This window comes from Ochotona princeps, chromosome 5 (genome assembly GCF_030435755.1).
Source record: "Ochotona princeps isolate mOchPri1 chromosome 5, mOchPri1.hap1, whole genome shotgun sequence".
Taxonomy (NCBI): Eukaryota; Metazoa; Chordata; class Mammalia; order Lagomorpha; family Ochotonidae; genus Ochotona; species Ochotona princeps.
This window is the reverse complement of record NC_080836.1, coordinates 20,311,991-20,327,394: the sequence shown is the minus strand read 5'-3', so window position 1 is coordinate 20,327,394 and position 15,404 is coordinate 20,311,991. Positions and strand designations below refer to the sequence as shown.

Here is a 15,404-nt window from a genome sequence, read left to right as displayed (position 1 = left end):
CAGCTCCCTGCTTGTGGCTTGGGAGAATAGCAGAGGATGGCCCAACGCTTTGGGATACTGAGAGACCCGGATACATGGGAGACCCGGAAAAATCTCCTGGCTCTTGGCTTAGAATCCGCTAAAACTCTGGCCGCTGCAGTCACTTTGGGGTGAACTACTGGATGGAAGATCTTTCTGTTTCTCTCCTCTGTAAATCTGCCTTTCCAAAAAAAATCTTTAAAAAATTATAAATGAAAATAGCAAATAGTAATATATCAAAGCACCTTTTATCTTGTTTCGGAAAAGTAATGTCTAGTAACACAAAGCAAATTAGAGACAAGAAAATAACTGTTAGGAAAGGTGGATTAATTTCTAAAAAAAATTTTTTTAGGCTAATACAATTCTTGCAACGGAAATAAATACTTGAAATATTTTACCTTAAAAAGAGCTTTAAAAAAAAAATCAGAGTAATGACAAAAAAGGAAAAAGGTCTGGAGACATTTAGAGATCTGACACTTCCCCTGGATCTGCCTTTTCTAGCAATGGCACTTAGCGTGTGACCGCAGCAGCTGGGGCTGTGAGTTTATAGTGAAGTACCAAAAGCTCTACGATTCTGTTCATTATATGCCCAATGACTGTGCAACATTATTTTGAAAAGAGAAAAAGACTTCTTCTAAAAGTAATCAGATTTTCTCTGTATAAAATCCTGCTTGCAAATCTACACACTGAAATACATTATTAACTATAGTTTCCTTACCTTTAAGATTCTGTTTCACTAACTATCTGCTAGGATTTCACTTACCTGAACACCTAAAACATTTAAAATAATGTACTTAAAATGCTGAGTACTGTACATGGTAATAAATAAATCCTCAATGAATGTTATGAATCAATTGCAAAGAGTGTATATGCTATCAATTTTAACTCAAAATGACAGCTCATTTTCTTTACCTAGGTAGGGACAATTAATTAGAGGTTCTTTTCAATTTCATCATTTAATGAACAAGAGCTGCTTATGTGCCCTTCCTAAAAAGGATGCTACTTTCTCCAGTATAAAATTATTGTAACAGGGAAAGCTCTCTCAAAGACAGCTTGCCTCATTTCTAGGCAATGAATTGTTCCATAATTATAGACCATCACTTGAACTAGAAGACGACCTCATGTGTTCTAAAATTTTCTAGTGTGTTTTTAATTAAAGTTCTCCAAAAAATGACAATTATTTATGAAAAACAAAGCTGACAATACATACGCAGACAATACATTTGATAAATATCATTTAATTTTTAGATAATTCCTGGTTTCTCAAGTGAGATACACATTTTTTTTTCCCCTGGATACCAACCTGTTTGTGGGTTGATCAGAATACTGCCAGGTGGTATGCCTGCCGCTTCCAAGGGAAGCAAAAAGAAGCTAGTGCTAGGAGATGCGACTTGCCCATTTAGGCCACCATCAAAGGAAAGAGAACTATGAGTGCTGACAGTTGGATAGACGACAGGTGCGCCATGAGAAGACTGGCTGAGAGTTGTACCTGGAAGAGGCTGCTGGATGTGAGAAAGAGAGCCCGTAGATGACCCTACACTACAAGAAGACTCAGAACCTAGAGGAGGAGTAATGAAAAATATGGATTTTTTAAAACCTTATATTAAAACATAGGTTTTAAAAATGCAACAATAAAACTAACATTGCATAACATGCACCACATAAAAGCTTTTTGATTTACTATCCAAATTTGTGCACCCACCCCCATCACAAATACCTTTAGTACAGAAGATGACACAGTTGTCAGAGTCATAGCCAAAGCATGCACCTTAAGCAAGTTTACAACATCTTACAACATCAGCCACAGACAGCCACAAAAAGCACATTATTCACATTCCCCAAATGACAAAGTTACGTACATTTTACCTTTCAGATTAACACCTAGGAACATACAGATTACAATGTTCCCCCAGGATAAAGAACTTAGCAGGGCCAAATGCCCCAAACCTTTTATATCAGAAACCCCTTATCTACATAAAAACACAGAAAGATCAGAGTAGAGTAGGAAGTAACAGAAATAACAAATTCTCTACTAAAAGAAACCATGGTGAACTTTCATTGCAGAGTTTTGATTTTCACTTAAAGCATCTTTCTATAAAGTCAATTATCAATTTTTTTATAATATTAAAGGACAGAGATAGCATAAAAAGCACAAGTAATTCATCAGTATAGTTTACTTCTAATTGAATTTAACAAACTAATTTAATAATTGATATTTAATTGCTTTCACACCTGTTATCGATTTTGTTTTAACATAGACTGAAAATGCTATTCATTTTCAGCAGTATGACTACAGGCAGATCTTTAGACAGAGAAGGAAAAGGTCTGGATAACACATATGGTTAATCAAGATTTTAATAAAGGAGTTGACTCATGGGGAGAAATGTTGCATGAATAACTATGATACACTCTACAGATCATCTTCTAAAGAACAGTTACTGTTTTAAGTTCTGCCAGAAAGTCATTAACTTGCTTTGGGAATTAAAAATAATATTCTGTTTACCATTAAAAGAAGGATTAAATAATATTTCTTTACATATCTGAAAATAATCCAGTTTATACATAGCACATGTTCTCCAGACACTTTAATTTGGCAATGTGTCCAAAAATTCCTCAAGATAAGTAATTTTTTTCCTATTATTGTGAAAAACTGGCCATTATTCAGACAAATGCATTTTATGGTATGTAGGCAGAGTTCTTTTATACAAAATTCACCTGTCTTTATCAATATCTTATCTGATGCCAGGTCATTTTCAATACTCATATATCCACATTATAAGTTACTTGCAATTCACAAGGCTTAAAAACTGAAAGTACTGGCCATTTACGTACTAAAAAAATATGTAGCTTCAATTATATCTTTCAAATCTTATCTGCATACCACCATGTCAAGTCTATTCATTAAAGAGTTAGGGATAGAGATCCACTTCTGGCTTTCATGCTTATTTTGGAATCAGAATAAAACCCTAGAAGGATCCTAAAGAAACCACATGAACTTCTTTGGTTTAGAATCCAGTCAGGTAATGCAGATAGCAAAATGAGATTATTGAAATTTTCAAAAGTTCATGAGACATTCCCAATATTTTTCAGTCCCATTTTCCCATGAGCATTTTCTAAATTTTTTTTTTTTGCATTAAAAATTTTTATTGATGTATTTGAAGTCAGAATGTCAAGAGAGACAGAGAAGGTGAGAGAAAGACATCTTCCATGTTCTGGATCATTCCTTAAATGGGCAGAACAGCCAGTGTTGGGCTATGCTTAAACCAGGAGCTAGGACCTCTGTTCAGGAGATCCATGTAGGTGCTCAGGACCCAAGCCTGGGGAAATCACTTGTAGCCTTCTTAGATTTAACAGGATGGATAGGAAGCCAAGAAGCCATGATTATACTGGCCACCAGTTAGCTATGCTGTTATGGGATTATTTATTTATTTATTTATTTATGACAATCTTGACATAATTAGGGTATGTTACGGGATTCTTATTAGCACCACAAGCAGAGGCTTAACCTGTGCTTTGCCCAAAACCAAGACACTCTCAGAAACTTCCTATGAAGCCCCAATTGTAGTCACAGAATACTGTTTCTCTCCTTGGTTTCTAATCCCTCAAAAATTTGCCAGCAGTTTTATTCATTTTTTTTTAAATGCAAAATGAAGATTTTTACCCTAAGATATGCTGTCAATAACTGGTAGTATTGGGTAAAAATGTAATCGGCATTGAATAATCCTAAGTGAGAAACCATGCCTCCCCACTAAATATAAGCAATGCAGATTTTCAGTTATTTCTGGCGACAAAACATGACATTATAAAAAACCTACTTGATTAAAGTTTATGTAACAGTGGGCTAGAAATTTTATTTTCTTAGTAAATCTATCTCTAGCACAAAGTGAATCTTAACAACAACAAACATTATCACCTCTGAAGTACTCTAGAAGTGTTCAGTGAACTAAAGGTAATAATTTTACATTTAGGGTAATTAGAAGTCATATTTAAACAATAGCTAAAACATTAGGAAAACTAAAATTTTGATTGCACAATTCTAAGTGGATACTGATACCTGCTTTTGAGAGCCTGCCTATGCTTTTGCTGCTTCCAGAACTATCACCTCTTGTCAGGACTGAGATTCCACTGAAGCTGCTGGCTTTGGTTACAGCAGGCTTCAAGTTTCGAAGGGAGCTGTCTGAATCTGTGCTGCTCCAAGGTCGTGGTTCTGAATACTTCAAGTCATTATCAGTGCTGCTTTGATGGCTATTGGTTGATCTCCCTGAAGCATCTTTATTAACTCTGTAATTTAGAAATAAATCTTTGAAAAGCTAATAGGGAGGAAAAAGCACAATGAAGAAAAAAAAATGTTTTAAGTTTTCCATACTGTATTGAAAATATGTTTCTAATACCTAAATATCTGGCGCCTCTGTTGAGTAGTACTAGCATCCTCGTCTGGGATTCTGTTGATATTTTAATAAGATATATCCGTAAGACATTTCAATTTTTAATAGGATCAATCAGAAAGTGACCAAAATAGGTATGAAAAAATTTCCTCACCTTTTGTCAAGAATATAATTCTCTTGGGAACACAGGGACTAGAAAGAAAGAACAACGAGTAAGTTGAGCTTTTGTAAAATGCACATTGTCACCTGAAAACCAATGAGAACAAGAATCAGTGCTCTAAGATTTAAAAAAACATCTCTCTCAAAAAGTCCAATCTGGTGTTGGGGCATGCAAATAGGTTATGACGGAATTGTTTTCTAATTTAGACATGCTATTTTTATTTTTTAACAAGTACCTATCTTGAAAAAATTCATTTATGGCTTTAATTAATCTGAAATTCAAACGGTGTTTGTCCATTTTCCTCTTCATATAGACAAATCAGAAATTTCCACCATTAACAATCTTTTGATCACTGGTGCTTTGGCTGTGAATATAGCAATGAAAAAAGATGCTATGTCTCAAAGAAATTTGAAAGCGAAATCCTTCAGAGCTGCTAACTTACATCAGGCAAAGATCATTTTACATTACTACAACAGTCTTCTACATTTGCAGCAGTGAATTTTGTCCTTGTCATGTATTTTAAAATTCAAAATCTAGAGTAATCTTTTTAAAGTGTCAATCTGTTCAGGCTTCCCTGATGCTTTAACAAATTTGGTCAGCAAACTATGGCTGGTCATCTGCTTCTGCAAATAACATCGTACTGGAAGACATCCTTTCATTTATGTTTTGTCTATGGCTGTTTTCATAATAAAGTCAGTTCTAAGTAGCTGCAATAAGCATATGGATCCAAAAGCTTCTCATATCAATTATTTATCCCATGATGCTAAAGCTTCAATTCCTCACATGAGTCTAGTGCTCCTTTACCTGTAGGACTTAGCCAATATGGATCCTCCAACTGGAACTCTTTATGCCTGTGGGTCTCCTTTTGGGAACTAACTCTCCTACTCCTTCCCCAATTCTGATTTCTGGCACTTCTCTGCTGTAACAATGCAAATCACTCACGACATTATCATTACTTGGCAACTTGTCAAGGGCAGAGATTTCATCTCTCTAAAAAATTAGAGAGAAAAAACTATAATAGGCCCTGTGTGCAGATGTGGTTTGATACCCCAAACCTGCCATTTTCTTGCTAGTCTCCTGGGACATCACTTTCCTAATGTGTAAAATTAAAAAGATGCTGCTAACCAAACAGGGTCGTACTAAGGATAAATTATTAACAACATCTACTGATAAATTCTCTGCGCCCAGCATAGTACTTATATTAGGGGGCTAATAAGGTTTGCTAAATGAATGCTACAAATTCTTAACTGAAGGTATTTATTTTAATGTTGTTTAATCTTTGCCTTTTTAACAGAGATGAAATCTCTATGAGCGTCAACACAGTACACACATTCCTATATCCTTGCAGGATATCTAGCACCGTAAATCTAAGTTGCTTAATGGATGTCGGTTAAACCAAACTAATCTCTCCTGGTACACTTACCCATGGATAGAAAAATCAGTCATTTAGAAGACTTCTACACAAAATTATAAAATGAAACACAAATATTAATCTATAAAATCAATTAGCTTTAAAAGAAAAAAAATAAATTATCAAAGGAAGTCCATTCATAAATAGCCTTTAGAGTATATGATTCGTTAGATAACTATCAATGTTTAAATAATCTCATCTGTGAGCATTTTGAAAAACATTACACATACTCATTCCATATCTTTTCTATGACTTCTATAGGCCATCTAGTCCCAACTTTTGTTGAATTTTATGTAAGTATTGCACTGTAAAACTTTGCCAACTGTTAAGTTATCAACATAAATTAGATCTGTATATTTCTAAAAGAACACCTAATACATAACAAATGTGTTCAAGAAAAATGATCTGTGGATTAAAGGGATATGAACCTTAGAATCCAATTAGAATATATTGTAACATGAAGACCTAAATATAAGTTAGTACATACATCTTGGGAAAATATTCGGTCTCTTGCTCTCTGATATTCTTCTTCTCTTTCTTCTATAGATTTACTTCTTCTGTCATCTTTTAAGCGTATTCTCATCTGAAGAAAAGAAAACAACTAATTCATTTAAAACTGAACTACTGGTCTAAGTCTTATATCTATAAAAATTCTGTACTTGTTTAGAGTACCTGATTATCATCTTTGTCAAAGCTAGAGTTATCTCTCTTAAGGATATATCGTTTCTGAAAATCTTCACATCTATCATCCTTAATATGCTCATTAAATTTTTGATCAGGTCTAAAAACAAGACAAAGAAACAAAAAAAGATAATGCACAATATTTGCTGAAAAGTTAAACATAACACTTTACAAGAAGTAATAAACACAGTAAAAGTTACCACTTACTGGTGCTATTAATAGGTATGCATGTTATCTCACTTAGTCCTCCTAATAAGTGGGTTAAGTAACTGAGCACAAAGTGGCAATATAAAACTAAGCCATAGTGTCCAAGTCTGTTATATTCATCCTAAGTGCTTAAAAACATTGTAGGATGAACAGAAGTTGATTATAAATGTCTTATTTTTGCACTGCCTAGTCTAGTGTTACACAATTAAAAAATTTTGTGTTGATATATAAATTTTAGAACTACTTCAAAACACATCAAAAGGCCCATAGCAGTAGCCTAGCAGCTAAAATTCTTGCCTTGCATGTGACGGGATCCCATATGGGTGCCAGTTCATGTCCTGGCAGCCCCGCTTCCCATTCAGCTCCCTGCTTGTGGCCTGCGAAAGCAGTCGAGGACAGCTCAAAGCCTTGGGACCTGGAAGAGGCTCCTGGCTCCTGGCTACTGGTTTCGGAATCGCACAGCTCTGGTCTATTCGGCCGCATAGGGACTGAATCAATGAACAGAACATCTTCCTTTCTGTCTCTCCTCCTCTCTGTGTATTTGACTTTTCAATAAAAATAAAACAAATCTTAAAAAAACCCACATCTAATTTACCAAAAATTCATAATTATAGAAGAACACAGTTTTACTCTACACTAAATGGGTCAGTTTGAAAAGCTGAAACTTTGCTTTGGAGGTTAAAGTTGTAATGTGCGTTGCTCTCCCCTCTATGGATATGCTGTAAGTTCTACTGAGGTCTGTAAGTCAGACATAAAAAAAGGCTGTTGATCTTGGACAACTGCAAACCTATACTACTTCATCTCTCTAAAAATACCCTCAGCTCCAACAACCCAATTCAATTATTACTCTTATGATTTAATATCATCCTGTAGCTAAATAAGAATGATTCTTTTTAAAATATCATATACTTCCAAAAAGTCTACATTATATTAAACAGTTATAAAGAAAATCTGATAGATGAAATAATTTGTATGTACAGTTTAATATTATATAGTCATGTATATGTGAGTACCATAATTTCAACTTAAATAAACCTGCATCAGATGACATTTTCAGCAAACTAAGACCAGATATTTCACTATATATTAAGCCCAAATAAGACTTCTGAATGTTTACATCAGTTCACTGAATTTTAATAAAGTATTACAAATATTCTGGTGAAATTATGAAAAAGGGAATATAAAAATGAGAATTATCTAAGCATGCAAAAAAAAGTCTATTGTAAACCAAACCTAGGTGAGTAAAACAGATAGCAATTATCCACAAAATGCTATACACTGAAGTAAATGTAAAAATAGGAGTAAAATCAGCTTCATGAACAAAATGAAGAGAAATAATTGATTTCCGTTGGGATTTTTTGATTGTCTATTTAGTTCTGACAGTGGTAGTTTATTATTTGTTATATGACTGCTTCATTTACTTATACCATTTAATTTTCTAACTATTCACAGTTCCATATTCTTACTGAAGGAGCTTGTATCAGTCAAGAGACTGCCATTCCAAAAGAAACTGTAAGGATTAACCAAGGCCTGGCAACTTCTCTAAGAGCAGCTGGATTCCCACACTAATTAGCATTGGCAGGCACTTCAGCTAACCTTAAGACTGTCTTACCTCTTTCTTTAATAGATGCCTGAATTTACTGCCCTGCAATCGCCAACTTCCCGCTCCAATGAGACACCCCAGTGGACACTGGGTTGTTGACATCCACAACACCACTGGTTCAAGGCTGGAGCGGGTAATCTACCTATGAGGAAAAGGTAAGTTTGTTTTTATTCCATGTGGAGTAGATCTCTAAGGTTTTCTTATTAATAACTTTCTTCATATCCCAGAAGATACAAGAATACAGTGTAACTTCAATGATCTGAAATGTTCAGCTAAAATTATGCTATTTACCCATTTTTTCAAAGCACATCAGAAGCATCTTTGTTTAGGAAAACTTTTGATTGCCATGATAAAGAAAACCCTAAATCTTTCTGATATGGTTCAAAGAATTGAAATAATTGAGGTTACACTGTATTGAAAACCTTAGAGAGTCACCAGTCAAAATGTTAGTAAAAATGCCTGCTAATGTCTGTGTGCTTGGATATCCAGCAGCTCTGAGTAATTGTTGGAAGGTACTGGTTAAATAAATGACAGTTCTACTCATTTTTAGTTTAGCTCACACAATAATTATGATCCTACTTTATCTATAAAATCCAAGTAAATGTCTTAGAAAATGATACCTTCTTCTTAAATAATGAATACTAACTGAAGATATGATTCTGATTTAATTTTTTATGCCTGTCCCTTGATATTTTTAAATTGACCCTTACAATTGGTCTTTCCCTGACAATTATATAGTTGTAGGAATTGCAATTCTGTATGGCAATATGAAGTTGACTGCTACTCATTACCACAGAACCAACGAGGCCAGATGAAACTGACACAAAATCTGTCAGATACGCAGATTATCACCAGGTACAAATTTCAGCTGAATTCAACTAATAGCTTTAGATTAGCCTTGCAACCAGGCAGTAAAGGTGTGGTGTGCATGTTATAACTTGAAAACATCTGTACTAGACCTTCTGTTCCCAGATATCAGCACTGAAATCTATTTCAACAATATTATAAAAAAAGTTGCTTCCTTAAAAAAAAAATCAAGCGTCTCCTCCTAACTTTTTGAAACTCTTTCTCAGTAAATTATGCAACAGCTCAGAAATAGAACATAGCACCACAAACAAACAAAAAAATAACATCATAACAAATTACCCAACTAGCTTGATATTAGAGGAAGAAAACAAACAAAAATAGAGATTTTCAGGAAGGGATTGTAAAGTAATAGATGACTAAATGTGACAGTATAACAACTAAATTCTACTCTTTAACAAAGCATAAATGTACCAGAATTATAATAATCATATTAATCATACTATAAGCAGAATAATTATACTAACGTAAAAGGATTCATAATACAATGATAGCCAAATAAGTTAGTATGCACTTGGCATGCTGCTGTTGTTTTAAAATTCATGTGTCCCCATTCTCATCCGTCATCCTCATGCAAGTCCAGGCTGGTGCCTTTCCAGCTAAATGTATGGTCCCATCATACAATGTATCCAAAAGCTTAAATGTGAAAAGTATCAGATGAAAAGTACAAGAAAATAAAGCATTATGACATAGATATACAACACGTATCTACATGTCTTGACACTTACATTCGTGTATTGCTAGTTTTGTTAACTATGACAGACTTCCCACTCTGATCAACATTGTGGTCTAATCCAAAGTAAGCAGCTACTCTGTGTAATAGCATCCTGTGGTAAGATGTCATTGGGGGAAATTTTTTACGTGGAGACCTACAACCAGGAGAACAATCAATTTAGTAGGTCAAGGAGAACAGTGATGACAATTTATTTTCAAGTTAAATGTCAAAACTTACTCATTATTACCAATGAAATCTAAAATTTCTTGTTCTAATTTCAGCAGCGTCATTCTGTCCCTGAAACAAAATATTAAGACTTACATGTAAAACTCAACTAGAGTAATCGCAAGTGTCAATAATTTGAATTTATATCACTATTTCTCCCCTAAAAACTATCTATTCAAGATTTTCATAATCTAGATGCAAAAAAATTTAAAGACCTTATAAAAACTAATGTTTTAAATGAATGACAAATAACTTTTTAAAACTATTACAGAATTTTTTATGTATGTACTAATGCAAAGAACAGTGTCATGAACCTTGCTTGATTCATCAGCCAACATCAGCAACTATCAAAACATGGCCATTCTTAAATGCACTTTGTTCTTGTAAGTATCACTGTATTGGATTGTATTTATATATTTATGTATTGTTACATAAATCACGAGCAATAAGAGCATACTAGTTTTTTACCTCCACATTCAATAAGTTGAAAGATAGTAGGGAAAAGCTTTAGTTAGGCTGATGACTTCGTTAGGCTGAACTGCATGGAAAAAATACTGTAAAGAACATGCAATTTCAGTAACAATAGGCACAGTCCTAGGAGCATCTAATGGGAACACACAGATGGGGTTACTGCATAGTACATTACTAACACTAACTCAGAAAAACAAGGCTTTTGAAGTCATTCTGCAACTTGAGACTATATATTTTAAAATCCTTCAGAAATTTTCCCAGAAATGTTGAATCTGGCCAAAGACTGCCAACATATAAACAAGTAAGAACTCAAGGCAATAATTACACATGCTTCTTTAGGTCACTAGGATTTTACTTAATGTATTTAGGCTGCAACAATTAATGATATCACTCTTCACAGGACATCTTTGCTCTCACACCAACTACATGGCTCTAGTTTCTTTTGTGTGTGTGTGTGTGTGTGTATATATATATAAAATACATTTATGAAACAAGATATGAAGATAGATAATTCAGTTCAGTCTCCCAAATTTTATAGTTTAAGAAAAAAAAAACCACTAAGAACTTAATGATTCTCGAAAATAAACAATCTCTGGTATTCTGTTCCAATTTTAACAGAAGAGTTGGTAACCTCTGCTTAGGTCTTAGGTTTGCTCTTTGTTCTGCACTGTTAAAAAAAAAGTGTGGAGAAAATGCTTTTTTCCATCTTTTCATTTAACAAATATTTAATCACACTTTAACATTAATTTAAAAACATCACAAAAAATGAACACCTGGTAATTAAAAAAAACCTAAAGCTCAAACAGGATTATATTTTAACACAAATCTTAGCAACATTCAGGTCTGCACTTATTTTTTATTCTCTTGCATTTTGACTATGCCAGTGCCACTTATACTCTGTGTATCATACCAGAAATAAGAGAATTTAGGCTTCAAATTATGTCTTTTTAGTCCTAATTAATTAATGAAAAAATTTTTCATGGCTACAATGCTGATTGCAAGCAGTTGAGATCTCTGGCTTGTCTAATGTAACTGTAGATACAGTCTCCCTGTATTTTCCCATTTCTTCTCTAATGTAGTCTGTGTGGGAACATACCCATGTGACCACAGGCCATCACTCTGGCCAACAGTGTCCTGAGTTTCCTACTGTTTTCAGAATGGAGCATTCATAATGCGGCTGACAAGGCAGAGATTAGAAGGCTGGTTTCACCCACCTCTATAGCCTTACTGCCTGACCCCACTTTGTCTTATCATCCCAGTTTATCTGTGTTTTACCTAAGCTTTTTCGTTTCCTAGGTTTCTTGAATATGCTGTTTCCTTTGCCTAGAATAATTCCTTACATGCTTTCTTAAAATCCATTTCTTTTGTTCCTTTTAAAATAGCGTATATCACAACTATAAGGATTTGGACTTATCCAGAAAGGGTTACTAAAGTATATTTGCATAGAACATGTTGACAAATGATATCATCTTGAAGGGTTTTCAGTATCTTTTCCTTAAACGTTTTTGGGGAATAGTACGAGGTATTTTTATATCACAGGATCACCCCCTTACCTAAAGATTTACTACCTTATACAAGATATTTTCACCTAAACATTTGGAGTAAATATCTTGAAGTGATTCAATCTTCAATAATTTTTACGGTATATAAAAATAGAGAAATCTAAGACAAGTAACTTATCTGGAGTTCCCCAAAAAGTGTATTTCCATTGTTTTTTTATGTTTGAGCTAAACAAAGGAAAGATTATTTCAAACATTCCTAACCAAATTCATTGCTGTAGGGAAAAAAAATTGCCATTGTCTTCAGGGAAGAAAATAAAATACATTCATTTTAATAGTAATGATTACAAATTCAGAGTTTCCTCCCCCTTGACATGTGGATCTATAAAGTGTAGAGGATTTTCTATTAGTATCTGGACAAACTGTTAGTTAAAATAAGTTCCTTTACTTTTAGAACTTGTTAAAAAAATAAAAATAAAAACTCTCCTAAGGTCTTAGGATTTGCACATCTACATTTTCTACAGCAGAAACTTTGAAACTATGAAATCTGTAATTGAAGGTAGATATTTACAATAGATAATGTAACTTAAGTTGGAAACTTTGAATCTATGCAATCAGTAACTGAATTTAGATATTTTAAATAGTGGTCTTCTGTTAAGTTACAGTTAAAAATGTTTCTTTATACCACACTTACTAATGTCTTATATGCAAAGAAAAACAATCAAAACTGGGCATACTTATTGAAGTTAACAGCATATAACCTCTAAAATGAATGAATACATGCTATTACTGAAGAATAAAAACAAAGATCAACAGAAATAACTATAAACATTAAGATAAAGAGGCAACAATCTTTCAGTTATTACTGTTTTAGCTGTTATAAGAACATTAAGACAGTGTGACAGCTGGTATACCAGCGGCAAAAAAAAAAAAATTGAAAACAACGTTTCAATTTGAACACATCCTCTTCTTCATTCTTTCCTAGCCTACTGGTCAAATCTCTCTAAAAGTTAAGAAAAAAGATCACTTAAGCATTATTCCCAGTAAAAGTAACTTTCAGAAGCTATTTCAAACACAGAACAATTACATAATACTCTGTACAACAAAAAATTACTTTGAAACCATTAAATAAATCCACCTTAAAAAAGAAAAAAACAAACAAAATTACTTATTCTTGAGAGTCAGAATGGTACAGCTAACCCTCCAACTGCTAGTGACAGCATCCCATATGGGCACCCGTTCATTTCTCATCTGCTTCACTTCTGATCCAGCTCACTGCTTATGGTCTGGAAAAGTAACAAAGGATGGTTCACATCCTTGGGTCCTTGTAATCACATGGGAGAGCTGGAGGAAGCTCCTGGAAACAATCACCTCAGCCATTTGGGGAATAAACCAGTAGAATGGAAGACCTCTCTCTGTCTCTCACTGTCTGTCAAATTTGCCTTTTTAATAAAAATAAAAAAATCATCAAAAAAAAAAAATCTGGGCAGAGTGTGGTAGCCTACTGGCTCAAGTCCTCACCTTGCATGCGCTGGGATCACATAGGGGTGCTGGTCCAGTCCCAGCTGCTCTATTTCCCATCCAGCTCCTGGCTTGTGGCCTGGGAAAGCAGTAGCGGACGGCCCCTGACCTTGGGACCCTGCGCTCACATGGGAGACCTGGAAGAAGCTTCTGGCTCCTGTCTTTTGATGTGCTCAGCTCCAGCTGATGTGGCCACTTGGGGAGTGAACTAGAGGATGAAGGATCTTTCTGCCTCCTTTCTGTGCAAATCTGACTTTCTAATAAAAATAAGTAAATCTTAAAAAAACAAACAACAGCAACAACAAAAAACCAAACAAAAAAACCAAACCAATACAAAAAACCACCCTATTTGTTTTTCAGTATAATCCATGGATCAATTCCCCTTGATTGCTTCAATAATATACTCATCTGGATACACATTTTTTTTTCAACACATGAAATTGGTCTGAAAATAAGATAAAGAAGATTAAATGATCTGAACAAAATTTGAAATGAAATGATCGAGAAAGTAAAGACTAAATTTTAGTATCAGTAAAAATAAATCTGCTTAATATCCTGTACAATTCTCTGGTAAATTCTTGACAACTTAAATGGAAATCTGCCAAACTTGATTATACTAGTTTTGTGTCTAGCATGTATTTCTGGCAATCAGCTGTGTGCCTCTGGAGAATACTAAGCCAATTATTAAGCAAAGCTTATTTTTCACAAAAAGTAAACATTAACCCCAACTTCCTAAACACTGATATCAGCAATTAGACAAATTATTCACCTGTATAACTCAAGTAAAAATACATAAAAAGGCATTAGCCTTCAAAACAGTACACTGATATAAAAGTCAGTCACAACATGCCAAATGTTTATATGACTTCATATGCAATGTCCATAACAAAGACATTACTACAAACGCACACACACACACAAATTAAGGCTGATAATAACCTATTAAATAACATTATTAGTGTAAATATAGTTTAAGGCTTTCGATTTTGTTTTTTTGGTGATGATGACAAGAAAAATGGGTAGCTTATACATTTAAATGAAAACAAAACTTGACAGAAAATTTACAATGTATGAAAATGGACACTTAATCTTTATTCTTTGGTGATGTACTTCATACATGTTCAGAGGAAAGAAATTCTGCCAGTTTAGGATCACATTTTGGTTTATTCACATTAGCTATGAATTTCCTATCTTCTCACCTATTCTTTTTTTTTTTTTTTTTTTTTTTTTATTGGAAAGCCGGATATACAGAGAGGAGGAGAGACAGAGAGGAAGGTCCTCCATCCGATGATTCACTCCCCAAGTGAGCCGCAACGGGCCGGTGCGCGCCGATCTGAAGCCGGGAACCTGGAACCTCCTCCGGGTCTCCCACACGGGTTCTCACCTATTCTTAACCCGGGAAGTTCTAGTTTCTGCCACACTGCTTCCAAGTGAAAGGATCCAGTAGATAACGATTTCTTAATTTCTCAAGGTAACAAACTAGTTTGGGCATTTCTATTTCACTTTATTTTTGTTTATTTGAAAAGTAGAATTACGAAGAGAGGTGAAGAGAAAGTATGAGAGAGAGAGTGTGAGAGAGAGAACCAATTGGTGGCAATGGCCTGGGCTTGTTCAAGGAGCCTGGAGCTTCCTCAGGGTCTCCAA

At 34.3% G+C, this 15,404-nt stretch overlaps 1 protein-coding gene across 11 annotated transcripts in view; it reads right to left on the bottom strand.

Annotated features, from left to right (window-relative positions):
- The window catches only part of R3HDM1 (R3H domain containing 1), a 161,544-nt gene that overhangs the window by 56,782 nt on the left and 89,358 nt on the right, over positions 1-15,404 (bottom strand). For 6 of the 11 annotated variants that reach the window (XM_058664433.1, XM_058664428.1, XM_004589364.2 and 3 more), the window contains 8 exons: positions 10,282-10,341; positions 10,058-10,198; positions 6,647-6,755; positions 6,462-6,557; positions 4,558-4,595; positions 4,410-4,460; positions 4,073-4,299; positions 1,322-1,576 (listed from right to left, as the gene is read on the bottom strand). In XM_058664433.1, coding sequence (XP_058520416.1) covers positions 1,322-1,576; positions 4,073-4,299; positions 4,410-4,460; positions 4,558-4,595; positions 6,462-6,557; positions 6,647-6,755; positions 10,058-10,198; positions 10,282-10,341 — 977 coding nt within the window. The remainder of the gene's footprint in view (positions 1-1,321; positions 1,577-4,072; positions 4,300-4,409; positions 4,461-4,557; positions 4,596-6,461; positions 6,558-6,646; positions 6,756-10,057; positions 10,199-10,281; positions 10,342-15,404) is intronic. The other 5 variants (XM_058664436.1, XM_058664435.1, XM_058664434.1 and 2 more) reach the window with 4 other exon arrangements.